The sequence below is a fragment of the Carettochelys insculpta genome, chromosome 23, assembly GCF_033958435.1.
Source record: "Carettochelys insculpta isolate YL-2023 chromosome 23, ASM3395843v1, whole genome shotgun sequence".
Lineage (NCBI taxonomy): Eukaryota > Metazoa > Chordata > Testudines > Carettochelyidae > Carettochelys > Carettochelys insculpta.
The window spans coordinates 12,992,121-13,006,868 of NC_134159.1; the positions used below are offsets into that span (position 1 = coordinate 12,992,121).

The following is a 14,748-nucleotide window of genomic DNA, read 5'->3' on the forward strand; positions in this document are numbered from 1 at the left end:
TCTAGCAACTTGTTATAGCAATTTAATTAGCTCAAGGAGTATGAGTTTATAATTGTGTGTGTGTGTGTGTGTGTGTGAGAGAGAGAGAGAGAGAGAGAGAGAGAGAGAGAGAGACTATAAGAATATAAAATACTTGCACATGAATATTTCCTGAGAATTACCTGTCATGGGCTTCTATTTTAGTGACACATTCCAGCAAAAAATATTTTTATATGCTACTGTCGAGCTGAAGGAGATCAAGTCTGCTATTGGAAAGTATGAAAATTAGAAAAAAAATAGTTCCTGTTTATAACGAATACGTTTTCAGCTGATTTTGCCAAACATTTTAAGTGGAACTTAACAGTTGCTTAAAGTTTTTTTTTTTTTCCCATGTGTTTTCAGTCTTCTATTTTTACTTCTTATCAAAATGTTAAATTGGTAGCTTGCTCTTTGCTTTATTTAAGACACTGTGGAAGACCTATCCAGTGTTGCCTGGGTCCTGTGCAGGGGTGTGGGGAACTGCCCAGTAGCTACTCCCTTGGGTGACGGGCTGTGCTGCCAGCCAGTGACTGCTCCCTGAAACTATAGGGTGCTTGCTGCCCCATTGTGGTCACTTGTGAGCATCATTTTTCTTGTTATCACACCCTCCCTTTCTGCTTAGTACAAAACAGTTACATTCCTTACACATCCCATTGTCCTGGCACAGCCAAGCTCTGACCTTGCTTTAAGTTATGGGTAAGAGGAAGCTACATACCAAATTTGGTGGTCCTAGCTCTTACCATTTGGGAAGAATTCTTGAACAAACCTAATGACAGATGCACAGAGAAACAGCCAGATGCACACAAACTACAGGTTTCCCCTCTCTGGTCAGTCATGGTTGGGACCTGATAGGTCCCGAACGACAGAATTTGCTGAACTAGGGGAGTCTCCACGGCTTCTGCCTCAGATAGCCCCAGCCTCCTGCTCTCTGGGCTTCCTGGAGTTGCTACAGGGATACGGCAGGTGGAGGCTGTGGCCCTAGCCCCACATTGTGGCGGGCGCTGCATCTGGACCCAACACCCCCGCCCCCCATGGTGCAGCAGGACTGATAGGGTCTCCAGCTCTGGCTCCAGCCAGGCTGCCAGCCACTGCTCTGGCCCTTGCCCCACAGATGCGGGTCCAGCCCCAGCCCTGAGACACTCTGATCTTGCAACATCCATGGTCCTGCCAGACAAGAGAGTACCAGATTTAAGAGGTTGAACCTGTATAAAATATATAGTAGTTTTACCTTGTTTTGTAGTTATTTATTGATGGTAAACAAAATGGAGTCATAGTTTGGCTTAATTTGTCTCATAGAAACAGGTAAAGTCACCTAAATCTGCTCAATGCGAGAACACAAAATTGGAAGGCCAGAGAACTTTGTTCAGACTTCTGCCAAGTTTCTTCAGAAACAATGAGGAGTCCTGTGGCACATTACAAACTGATAGATTTATTTGGGCATAAGCTCTCATGGGTAAAAACCACTTCATCAGATGCGTGTTTGATCCTTGCATCTGACAAAGTGGTTTTTACCCACAAAAGCTAATGTCCAATTGAATCTGTTAGCCTGTAAATACCACGGGACTCCTTGTTATTTTTGCAGCTACAAACTAACACAGCTGCCCCCCCGAAAGTTTCGTTAAAGAGGCAAGGACTGTGGTGAAGGGAGTAAAATTTTTGTGATGTATGGTAACTGACATACTTTCCAGAATGTCTGTTAATGAGGTTGACATGATTACAGGGTTAGCTGTATTCTTGCCTTGCTGGAATGTCTCAAAGCCTTAGGTGTCAGGCCTGAAATTGTTAGCTATCCTGAGTCAGTGTTCCACAGTTTTCTCAGATTGAGTCCTGGGGTACAATACACTAGGTCGCCTCTGGTTTTTACCACTAGGTCCAACTGAATTCGAAATAATGTCCTTTTCAGCCTTGCTAGTGTTCTCCTGATTTCCTGTGTCCTCTGGCCCTTTTTCTATCTGAGTATTTTCTTTTACCACCAGTATGGACAGAGAAGTGTTCTGTCTTGACCTATTCTTTCTCCTTTTTGCTTGTTTTTTTTTTTCCCCCAAGAGCCTCCAGGAAACGAAACCAATATGATTATACAGAACATGTCTCAGTAACCAGGTCAACATACATTATTCAAAAGGTATTGCAGACCAGCTCTAAATCTGTTATGGTTGTAAAGGAATGTTTTCCTTCTTGGGGGCAAGTAATGACTTGAACCAGGCATTAAAGCAAGCAGATGGCAGTATGCTTTTGGTTGTATTCTTGCTAAACCATTTTCAGTCACTTGTTCTTTTGTACTGGCTCTTACTGGTACAGGATATAATCCTCTTTCTGAGGTGTTGATTTCAGCTTTGGTGCTACAGTAAGTTTATTGGTTTAACTATTTCAAATTTGTACCTGTAGAATCTTCTCTGTCTAGGACAAAGAAAAGCTTTCCAGCATCACAAATGATAGAGCATAGTTTGACTTTGAGGCACTAGAACTCAGGCGGAATACCAGGATCTTCTTGCTGGTCATGCCCTCTACGAATGTGGACTTAGAGTTGTAGTATCTTATTTGCTTTTTGTAGGAACGTTATGATGCTGTTGATGTTTGACCTCCTGACCCCGTGAAGACGGAGGAGGTTTAGATCTTTGATACAGAAGCCCTGAGTCCAGTCTTTGAGTGCGTTGTATGGTCTGTTGGCTGTGAGAGATGAGAGGAACTAGGAAGCTGTAAAACTGCTGTGGTGCCTTGGTTATTTCTGGTTGGCGTGATACAGAGTAAGTAGGTATTGCAACTAGGGATGTTAAAACAGTTAAGCAGTTAAATGATAGCACTTAACTCAGGCATGGGGTCCCGCCAGCCCTGTTGTGACTGGGGTGCTATGACTCAGTTAGTTGCCACCAGAGTTAAGCTGCCTTCTTATGGGTTAACATCCCTAATTGCACCATCATAGCATAACACCATTATATCTCAAACAAACAGCCCACTTCTGGACATAGCTTGTATGTAAGGGTAAAAGCTCTTAGATTGTTACAAGTTGTTTGGGGGAATGATTCCTGACTTTTGTAGGCAGTTTCCTTGTACTGGAGCATATTCAGAGCTAGAACTAACTTTGACAGGTTAGAACAAATCCCTCCAATCACACAGACACTCATCCACTTGTAAGATTGGGCCCCAATGAGATTTTCAGGTTATGTCCTCCTTGCAGGCTCCTTGTTCATCAATTCTTATACTGCAAGGGACCACTGCGACATTGTCTGACCTCCATTGAACTCCCCTGTGCAAATCCCTATCACACGTTTTTTTGGAAGAACACCCTATCTTGGTTTAGAAATTGCTGGTGATGGAGAAATTCAATAAGTTGTTCCAATGGTTAATTACACTCACTGTTAAAAATTTAAATCTCATTTGTGGTCTGAATTTGGCTAGCTTTAATTTCCATCCTTTGGGTGGTACAGCTTTGTCTGCTGGATTGACAATACCACTGACAAATATTTATTCCCCATGTTGGTACTGATAGACTGTTTATCAAGTCTCCTCTTTACCTGCTTTTAGTTACAAGCTAAATAGACAGCACTAAACGAATTAACTTACTGTTTCTTGAGGAAATTGAATAATATATATTCTGTGTAGCAGCCTGTCCTATACTTGGTTTAAAAAACAAAAAGTGGCTAAAATGTGTTACTTTTTAAATTAACGGTAATGGCATTACTGAACTTGCTACTTCCAAAGTTACTTTTGTCTGAACCCATCAGTGTACTTTACAGACATTAATAAATGCGCCTTACAAGTTAGGTAAAGGGCTATATTTTATAGATGGAAAATCTTGGGCACAAAGAGTTGTAATTTGGAGACCCTTCATTTTAAGCTGTCTAAATTTTGAGACTGGGAAGCCCCATGAGCAGTGGTGCTGAATACCACCTCTGCCAGTAACTTCAGTGGGAATTGGAGATGTTCGACACTTGTGAAAGTAAAACTCCAGTTGGGCATCTGAAATAAGTAAATATTTTCAGAAGTATCAACTAAAGTCGCTTGTCCAAGGTCTGCAAATGAATTGGAGCAAGTTTTTCTTCATTCAACTTTGCCAAATTGCTATACTAGTGGAGAGGGAGCCTGTAGTCTTCTCACAACTCAGCCAGTCAAATAACAGTCAGTCTCCCTCCATCTCTCTAACGTGACCTGCTCACTTACGTGACAATAGTAAGCTGCTTTGTCTTCCATAACATTACACCTCAGGTTAGCTCACATGAATAAAGAGGCCCGATCTTCTATATGAAAGACAAATCTTTGACAGATCTGGGTTTAGAACCTAACCATAAGACAACAGTGCCATCTTTTTATTTAGATTATAAGCTTTTGGGGGAAGGAATAGTCTGTATGTACAGTACCTTACACACCAGGGTCCTGGATCATGACTTGGGCCTCTTGGTGCTACTGTAATAAAAGGAATAAAGAAAATGTTTTGGTTGCAACTATGCCCTGTTTTCAAATTCAGAGGTAGATGTGGGACTCTGGTCTATGAGTAGGGATCTGAGGTTCAATGGTAATTCAGATATTGTGGTGATAGATGGAAGAAAAACAATCAACAAGTGTTACAATTACTATGCTGACTACTTCTGCCCTGTTGTCTGGTTTTTTTAACAGCTTTGTGCATTAATCCATTGAAGAGTTTCTTCTTTGGAAATATAGCAGTGAAGTTTGTTGGTCTTCGAGTATGAAAGGATGCTAGTTTGTTTAAGCACTGTGGCTGCTGAAAGCAAGTGCTCAGTATATATATGTCTAATACAAATCTCCACTGGCCATAGAGGCTATAATGTCTGCTTATCCTTCAGCAGCAGAAGATTCCAGTGATAAATCCATTTTCCTAGCAAAGAAGTGAAAAAATACATTCTGAAAAGCAGAAAACAAAAGACATGTGAACTGTTGACTACTAATTACTGGTTATGTATAAATATTGCCTTTCAAAAATGTTTAGAACTGTAACTGTAATTATAAGGCTTAAAAGCTGTTTCCAAAAATGCTTTCTGCTATCTTGTGCTATTGCTGCAGATGACTAAAGATGCTAATTAGGTCTCTTGGTACAGTATAATATTCATTTGATGGCAGAGTTCATTTCACTGAGCTATCTTGCTTTCTGCAAATTTCCTTGTGTCATTTTGGTGTTTTAATGATTTACTAAGGCCTGATTTGTAAATATCAAACATGGATTTTTATCAAGGAGTTAAAATGGAATAGATATCTCCCTAGACAGTAATATGTTTGCCTTCTTTCATATTTATGTATTATGTGTGTACAGTTTATACTGCCAAAGAGTCGTTAGAATGGTTTCCTTTTGAAAAGCGAGAACAGCTTGTTTTCCCCTTCAATAGCGATTAACCTGTCCTTCCATGTGTGTGAAGGTGCTTTCATTTTTGTAGGCTGGAGGACGATGCTCACAGTATAACTCTCGGCTATGGTGTTTTCACTGAGATGCTTGTGCCAGGAATTCGCACCTTAAAGGCTGCCCTGTGAGTGGAACAGAAGATGGTACTACCCAGGGACAGCTGATGCTAGCATTTTTTTTAAAAGGGGAAGAAGCATAATATTTAATTAAGGAACAGGAGTAGGAGGCAACAGATCTGGGTTTAATTAGAGTACTGCCCCAAATTTCCTGTGAAACCTTGGGCTAGTCACTTATGCCATCTTGGCCTCAGTTTTTCTGTCCGTTCAATAGGGATAATAGCACTTTCCTCACAAAGAACTTCTGTGCTTAATCTGCTCATAGGATTATTATTAATACTATTGGTTTTAACTTTTTCAATTTCTGTAGGCCAAGCTTCCTGATTTGCAGCCGTTTCCTTCTCTGGATGGTGACACTGTAACACAACATGAAGAGCTTGTGTGGATGCCAGGGGTCAATGACTGTGACCTGCTCATGTACCTCAGGGCAGCCAGGTAAATGAAGTCAAGATACTCCATCTCCCCCAGAACACTGGAGTTGAAAGGTGGTACCTGGCTAGGAATGTTGGGTTATGGTCACCTGTTGCTGCCTTGTCCAACGTAGAGATATCATCACATTAGAATGTTTAGAAGTTGGTATTTTCATTTGGCAATCAGTGTAATGATGGTGTTAGGTCAGCTCCCAAGCTATTTGTTCACAAAGGAATGTCAGATTGGGCTGTATCTTTGGGACTGAAAACAAAGTGCTTATATGCATAAATAGTTATGTAATATCTAAAGTATACAGGTCAATTAGGGAAGAAGAAATTGTGAATCAGATAACGTTTACAGTATAGAGTTCCTTCCTGTTGCAAGTTGCTGAGGGGTAGCCTCCTTTAGTCTTTTTTAGCAGAAACAACAAGGAGCCCTGTGGCACCTTGAAGACTAACAAATTTATTTGGGAAAAGCTGTCGGGCTGGAGTCCACTGCATCTCACTGCATGGGCTTCAGCTCACAAAAGTTTAAGCCCAGATAATTTTTTTAGCCTTTAAGGTGCCACAAAACTCCTCGTTCTTCCTGTAGTAAATATTCTTTTGGCAACAGTAAATTGTATAACTGAGGCTCGCTGTCCTACAGAACTATGCCTAGGGAGTGAGATCAAACAATTAAGATCTTTATACATAAAGATCAGGCTCCCGAAATAGTGGGTCAGGCATTAACTCAGGGCACGTGGATAAATAATAATTTTTTATTTGTAATAAACTAACAACTTGGTACTTAGTTAATTCTAAGACAGCTTTCTGACTTAATTACACTAAAATTATGATGACAGATAAGCTCTCTGGGGTAGCACTCTGTCTTCATATGAGTGGTATTGCTAGCACAATGCTGATTGGGCCTCTGGGTGCTAGAGTAATGAAGAATTACATTAAGCTAATAGCGTCTTAGAGTGAGTCTTGAATAATACCTTGACAATTAGTCATTACTAATAGCCCCAATACTGAAGACATGCAGGTGGGCAAAACTTGACTAATCTTAGTGGTGAATGTGGCAGATTTCTTTCGTTTCTTCTAACCTGGAATCGGAGCCCTAAAACTGATGATTTACAATGTAAGTAGCATCTTTATATTTCATAATCTGTGCAATTAGAAGATGATTGTTTCATTTTATTTTTTAACTATAAAGGAGCATGGCAGCTTTTGCAGGGATGTGTGATGGAGGATCCACAGAAGATGGCTGCGTTGCAGCCTCTCGTGATGACACTACACTCAATGCACTTAACACAGTGAGTATCCAAAAGTGTTGATTCTGTGAGAGTTCCTGGTTTTATTTCATTTTATTTTATGCAGCATGGAGATAACAGATTTCTTAACCCTTAACTAAAGTATTTCTGAAGTCATAGCATGCTCTCATCAGTGTCTTGGGACTTACTAATTTCATGCTACTCAACACCTCATAGTCACATCTGCCATTATTTACAGTTTGTAAGAGAACATTTTGGAGAGAGACATTATTGTTCTGCATTATAATCCATTCACGTGGGTCAGTCCAGGTTTAATTGTCATCTTCCCAAGTTTCCATAAAGTATAGGGTATGCCTGACCTGACCATTGATCCTTTCAGTCATCAATTTTTCTCCTTTCAGTAACAAAGTACTTGGTCTGGCTTAAAGAAACAGAAATTGATAATGCACTCAATTGCCTATTGTCCTGTTCTTTATGTGAGGGGAAGGTTCTCCTTCTGATCGCTCCCCAGTAATCACTTGGAAGCATGGGATTTTATTAACTCTTTCATTAACTAATTCTTTATGGCTGCAAATGTTGTTGGTGGCCCTCAAAAATATATGGTTCTTAACATTCAGTTATGTTATTTGAGTCAGTGTTTTTGGTACTGAACAGCACCAGCTGATTTTAGGCGACATCATCACAGACTCATAGAACACTAGACTGGAAGGTAACTCGAGAGGTCATAGAGTCCAGTCCCCTGTCCTCACAGCAGGACCAAGCATCATCTAGACCACCCCCCGATAGATATCTACCTAACCTGCTCTTAAATATCTCCAGTGATGGAGATTCTGCAACCTCCCTAGGCAGTTTATTCCAGTGTTTAACCACCCGGACAGGAAGTTTTTCCTAAACCTCCCTTGCTGCAGTTTAAGCCCATTGCTCCGTGCCCTATCCTCGGAGGCCATGGAGAACTATTTTTCTCCCTTCCTTCTTGTAACCCTCTTTTAGGTACTCGAAAATTGTTGAAAACTGCTATTATGTCCCATCTGTTTTCTCTTTTCTAAAGTAAACAAGCCCAGTTCTTTCAGTCTTCTCTCATAGCTCATGTTCTCTTGACTGGGTCTAGACCGCTCATGGTTGGGCAGCCTAGTGGCTAGATCTGTGCAAACTGTGGCTGGGTCCTTGGTGGTTAGGCAGCCTAGTGGCTAGACCACACTGTAGGCATGCAGAAACAGAAGTGGGGAGCACTAGTGCCATGGTCCCTGTGTTTTTTAACCACTCCCTAACTAGTCCTTAAGTTTAGGGCATAGCCCAAATAGTCCAGATTCCCCTTATTAGGGGAATTCTCATAGTAGGTCTCCCCCCACCCCCTTCCCAGAAGAGTAGGGTTGGGGCTTATTTGCTTCTGTCGCTGCTGAGCAAACTGGCTGTTGTTCCTGTCCTGAGACCTCTGAACCTCTTCCTTTCTCCCTGCTAGTCAGCCCAAATTAGCCAGGCTCCTTGCTTTTCTCCTCCATCTAGGCCTGGCATTGTTTGCAGGTAAAGAGGGGCAGGGCTAGCTGGGTCCAGAGGCTTTCCTTAATACCTGGGACGCCAGGCGCTGCTTTCTTCACTTTCTCATACACAAGTATTTGCACTTTATTATGAATAAACTTGCATGTAATGTTATGGAGTGTCCTTTTTATGTTTTAGGAAACAGGCTGAAAAAATTGTCTTGTGTGCCTGCCATATTTTCAATATCACAGTATAATCTCATCTAGTTTTTCTTTCAAAACTAAATATTCCTAGCTGTTGGACTCGTGCCTACGATCGACTATTTTAGTTGACCTTTTATTGGATATTTTCTGTCTCGCATTAGCCTTGTAAACCAAGGGTTGGGAGTTCAATCCCTGAGTGGGCCTTTCAAGGGTCTGGGGCAGGTTAGAATTAAAACAAAAAACAAAAAAAAAAAAAAAAAAACCCACCGTGCATCAGAGATGGTGATAGGTTCTGCTTGTGAGTGCAGGAGACCGGACTTGATGACTTCTCAAGGTCCCTTCCAGCTCTATGTAGTATGTAGGTATGTATATGTCTCTTTAAATTGTGATTTCTTCAAGGGTCCCTATGGATACTCCCACTTAAAGTGCATCAGTGCCACTGTGCCCACTAGCCAGAGATTTGTAGGTAGCAGTGACCCCTCCAGCTGTAGCATTTACTGCTCATGCGTGGTCAGCCAGCTCCTCGGTTCTTCTCTGGTCGCCGCCACCTTTGTTTGCAAGAGCAGTCCCTCACTTCAGTCACCTTTAAAAAAAAAAATCAAAAGAATACAAGTGACTTAAGGTACAACTAAATACAACAAGGAAAAGAAGACAATGGAGAAAAGCCGCAGGTGCGGTTTCTCTCAAGTGGCTCTAGCTCCTTCAAACAGCTCCACTTCATAGCGCAGCCAATCTAGTCAATTTCGCTCATGCCCAGCTTGCCAGGTTTTAAAAAGTGCTCTCCTTGTGGCCTGTCCATTTCAGTCTCAGACAGCCACTCTCTCTGCATACAGTGTTTAGTTCAGCTCCATAATACGGAAAGTTGCTCACACTGTAAAAGACTGACAAAAGGGTCCAGGAGTGTGAGGCAACAGCAGTTCTGTATCTGGCAGATGGAGCAGGCTCTCAGACCTATGGACCAATGACTCTCCCATCAGGGATAGCCCACAAGAGGTTGAGACTATTGATGGGGCTTTGACTCTGACAGTGTCCTAGAGACAAGGGGAAGTCCCTTGATGCTAACAAGAGGTTGCATACTTCCTTGATGTCTGTCTTCCCCAAGGTTGAAATCAGTCATCTCCAAGCACTGCGTTGTTGCCTTCTCTGCTTGTGTGCGCCTGACACTGACAGTGCAGGGGGCCCTGGTAACTGGTGCCCCCTCTGTCATTTGTAGTGCAATACATCACCACAGGGGAGCTTTGTGTCACCTTGGTACCAGGCACCCCTCTGCTTAGCAAAGGATCTCAACACAGCTTAAGGCTTTTGCATTCACCCACTCCACCTTCTGATTTTGCAAGGTTCTCTGGCTGAGGCGATGACATTTCAACTCGGAACAGTGAGAAAAATCTTCGTCCAAGCCAGTGCAGTCGCAACAGTGGCAACAGCAGTGGGTTCCACCATTCATGCCACCCAGCTGGCCATACTGGGATCCATGGGTGTCTCTCCATCACCAGCTCTTCCCCAGCTGGTACCTCAACCTTTACCTGTGAACATACCTTGGCCCCCTAGTAGTCAGTCATTGGGCAGGTTAAGGAGTTCAGAGGTCAAGGACTGTGGTGCTTACTCTAGGGGAGATGACTGATTGAATTCTCCACTCCTGTCACAATTCTCACCCTCATCATCCTCCACAGGCTCGACAATACCACCACCTACTTCCCTCTCGGGTGATGACCCCAAGGCATTTCAAGACCTCTTCAGGAGGGTCTCAGGCAGGCTAGAGATATCCCTCTCAACTCTGAGGGATACACATCACAAGCTGACTAATATCTTACGTTCGTCCACTCATAACACAATGAAAATACCAATTAATAAAGCTCTCTGGGATCCAGACAGGCTTCTGTGGAACACCTCAGCCTCCACTCTACCCATGTCAAAGAGACTAGATTGAAAGTACTACGTGGCCTCAAAGGGTGCCAAATTCCTCTTCTCCCACCCACCCTCTAACTCATTCATAGTAGAGGTCATAAGTTGGAAGGGTGGACAGCAAAAGGCCAAATTCACCCTGGGAGAAGTGGAAAGGGCTTGATACCATGGGGAGAAGGAGTTGCACTCATCAGCCAGCCTACAGTTTTGCTTTGCCAATTATGTGACATTGCGTGCAAACGACACACGCCACATCTTTGACCAACTTCAGACTTTCATTGAAACAATTCCAGATAACAAAAGAGATCAGTGCAAAGCCCTCATGGGAGAGGGCTCTCTCATTTCAAGGACCACTTTACAATTAGCTGTGGAGGGTGCAAACGCTGCTGTTAGGTCCCTAGCATCAGCAGTGGTCATGAGGCGGATGTCCTGGCTACAACCATCCAGTTTTCCCAGGGATGTCCAAACCGCTGTCAAGGATCTTCTCTTCAAGATGGCTTGATTCTTCGCAGAAAATACTACTGAGACACTTCAGTGCCTCAAAGATTCACACATCACCTTACATACCCTGGCCATCCAAACAGTCACTGCAAAACGTAAACAAAACAGAATAGTTACAAGTACCAACTATGTCCCTTCAATAACAGACGCTATGATAAAAGACAATGTCAGAAACAACTGAGGAGACAAACCACAGATCAGTCTTCTCTGACCCAGCAGGCTCCACCCTATCAGTCATTTTGAAAATTTGGTCAAGAGCCAGATGGACCCCATAGCTTGTGGGTTCTGGGCCAAGCCATATACAGCCTTTGGCTCAAGGTTAGCAGAAACTACCACTGACAAGTGGGTCGTAAAGATTGTACACACCAGTTACATCATCCCGTTAATCTCCAAACCCCAGTCCCCATCCCGTCCCTCTTCAGGAACGCCTCTCTTGAGTGCAACACCTTCTAGAGCTGTGCCAATAGAAGAGGTACCTACTGAGCACAAGGGAAGGGACTTCTATTCACACTACTTCCTCACACAGAAGAAAAAAGGGGGTTGGAGACCCATACTAGATTTCAGAACTCTAAACCGGCATGTATTTTGTCAAAGATTCAAGATAACATTAACCATAATCATCCCTGCACTACAGAAGGGGGATTGGCTGTCCACGCTCAACCTCCAGGATGCTTATTTTCACATTGCCATCCACCCATCATACAGACAATTCTTCAGATTTGTGATTGCGAAATGACTCTTCCAATACAGGGTGCTGTCCTTTGGGCTATGCATAGCACCAAGGGTTTTCTCAAAGGTCCTAGCAGTGGTCACCGCGTATCTAAGAACCAAGGAAGTAACCATCTTTCCCTCCCTAGATGACTGTCTTATAAGGGGCCACTCTTCAGCTCAAAACCAGCAGGTAACAGCTTTGACCAGATCATGATTCTCTGATCTGGGTCTGTGCATAAACCTGCCAAAGTGTACCCTGACACCAGTTTGCATACTCGAGTTCAAAGGGGCACTTTTGGATTGCCAGACAGCCACAACTTCGCTGCCTCTACACAGACTACAGGCAATCTGAGGCCTTGTCATCACACTGCAGGTTGGTCCCGGCATATCTGCCAGGCAATGTCTATATCTCCTTGGCCACATGGCAGCAGTGATCTGTGTTGTACTCCCCACGTGCCCCTGGATGAGACCTGCAGACCTGGTTCAAAGCCGTGTTCAGGCCCTATGTCCATCCACTGAGTGTCCCATCTACAGTCAGAGGCGCTCTCAGCTGGTGGATGCAGCCACAGAACACATGCAAAGGGATTCCCTTGCAGAGACCCTCTCCAGCTATGACGATTATGATGGACACTTCCCTTCTAGGCTGGGACCAAGTGGTTCTGGGTACGTAGTCAACAGATGAACGGCTCAGGCACATTGGCCTTCTAGAGCTCAGAGCAGTACAGTATGCCTGCATGCACTTCTTTGTGCAGATTGCCAACAGCGTAGCCCACATAATGAGGGACGATACAGCAACAATGCACTGCATCAACAAACAGGTTGGAGTACGCTCACGACAGCTCTGCCAAGAAGCAGTGGAACTATGAGACTGGTGTGTCCCTTAACAAATCCACCTTGTGGTGGCCTACGTACGAGGCAGGGAGGATCTACTTGCGGACAATCTCATCCACAATTTCCTTCTTGATCACGAGTGTGAAATCAATAGATCCACCATCTTCCACACCTTCTGCAAATGGGAGTTCCCAACTGTGGATCTGTTCGCTACAACTGCCAACACATTGCCTCCACTATTGCTCCAGACATGGATTAAGCTGCAGTTCACTGGGGAATGCATTCAAAGTCACATGGAATGCACCTTTAACGTATGCGTTTCCGCCAATGCCTCTCATTCAGAGGGCCATGATCAAGATAAAGCAGGACAGGGCTCAGGTCAGACTACTAGCACCAGATGGCGCCAGACAGACATGGTTATCTGAACTTCTTCAGCTGTCCAGATGTCCCCTATGTTGCCTTCCTCCCATCTTCTCGCTCTTAGCCCAGCGTAATGGGCCCATTCACCACCCAGCCATCGACCACCTTCACCTTCACACATGGTTCCTGATTGGCTGACGCATTCAGATCTTCATTGTCTACCTCAGGGCCAAATGATCCTCAAAATCAGGTGACCTGCAATGAGAGAGACTTGCTTACAAAAATGGCAACGCTTCATAGCGTGGTGTCTTTCCCAACTACGTAACCCTGTGCACATGGGGATCCCATATATATTCACTTATCTACTTCACCTTCAGCAAACAAATCTGTCCATCAGCACGATTAGGGTACACCTGGCAGCCATGTCAGCTTTCCACCAGCTCTCCAAGATCACTTGGTCTTTACCCAACCAGTCAGTCAGGTGGCTCCTGAGTGGCCTCCAAAACGTATTCCCACCAGTTAAAGAACCGACTCCGGCATGGGACTTGAATTTGGTCCTCAGGGTCCTAACTAGCAAACCCATTGAGCCAATAGCCACCCGCTCTTTGTTATACTTGTCCAGGAAAGTGGCTTCCCTTGTGGCAATCACTTCAACATGAAGGGCAGGTGAGATCAGTGCACTGAAGTCGGAACCATCGTCTGTGACCTCTTGCAAGGGCAAAGCAGTCGTCCGCACCCACCCTGAATTCCTCCCTAAAGTACATACTTCTTTCCACTGCAATGAACCAGTACAATTATCCATTGTCTTCCCTAAGCTTCATACCAACGATAGGGGAAGGGACATACATCACCTCGACATCTGCTGTGCCCCTTTGCATTCTACCTGCAGAGACTGCACCATTCCAGAAGATGACCCGATTGTTCATCTCCCCGGCCACAAGATCCCGTGGCACGTCTGTCTCCAAACATAGGCTGTCCAAATGGATCTCGGGCTGTATCAGGCTTGTCTACAATAAGTTTAACAAGGAACCTCTAGCAGGCATTTGTGCTCTTTCCACATGTGCAGTGGCCACCTCTACAGCCTTCTTCTGGGGCATGCCTACTGAGGACGTTCGCAGGGCAGCTAGGTGGGTGTCTACTCACACATTGACCCAGCATTATGCTATACAAACCTTTGCTGACTCACAGTCTGCTTTCAGCTGATCTGTATTGTTATCGACTGATGTACACCATCCAAAGTAGCCACCTCCAAGCAGTGAAGCTGCTTTATTGTCACCTACAGGTGCAGCACCCATGGGGACCCTCAAAGAAGGAGGAGATGTTACTCACCCTGTGGGTGCTCCACCTCCCACCCTCCTCTGCTTCAGATTCCTTCTTTGGCTTCCAGATCAGAGAAGAGCTGAGGAGCTGGCTGCCTGTGCATGCGCAGTAAGTGCTACAGGCATATCATGCTTATGCTCTGCGCACACAGGCAGCTGGAGCGGGACACTGCTACCTACAAATCTACAACCAATGGGCACAGCAGCTCTGATGCACCTAAAGGTGGAGCACCCATGGGGGCAACATCTCAAAGAACTTCAGATACTGCACAGGGTGCATTCTCCTTTTCTACTCTGA

General features: G+C 44.1%; 1 protein-coding gene across 3 annotated transcripts in view; it reads left to right on the top strand.

Annotated features, from left to right (window-relative positions):
- The window catches only part of RERE (arginine-glutamic acid dipeptide repeats), a 466,804-nt gene that overhangs the window by 304,407 nt on the left and 147,649 nt on the right, over positions 1-14,748 (top strand). For all 3 annotated transcript variants that reach the window (XM_075018034.1, XM_075018035.1, XM_075018036.1), the window contains 2 exons: positions 5,795-5,919; positions 7,090-7,189. In XM_075018034.1, coding sequence (XP_074874135.1) covers positions 5,795-5,919; positions 7,090-7,189 — 225 coding nt within the window. The remainder of the gene's footprint in view (positions 1-5,794; positions 5,920-7,089; positions 7,190-14,748) is intronic.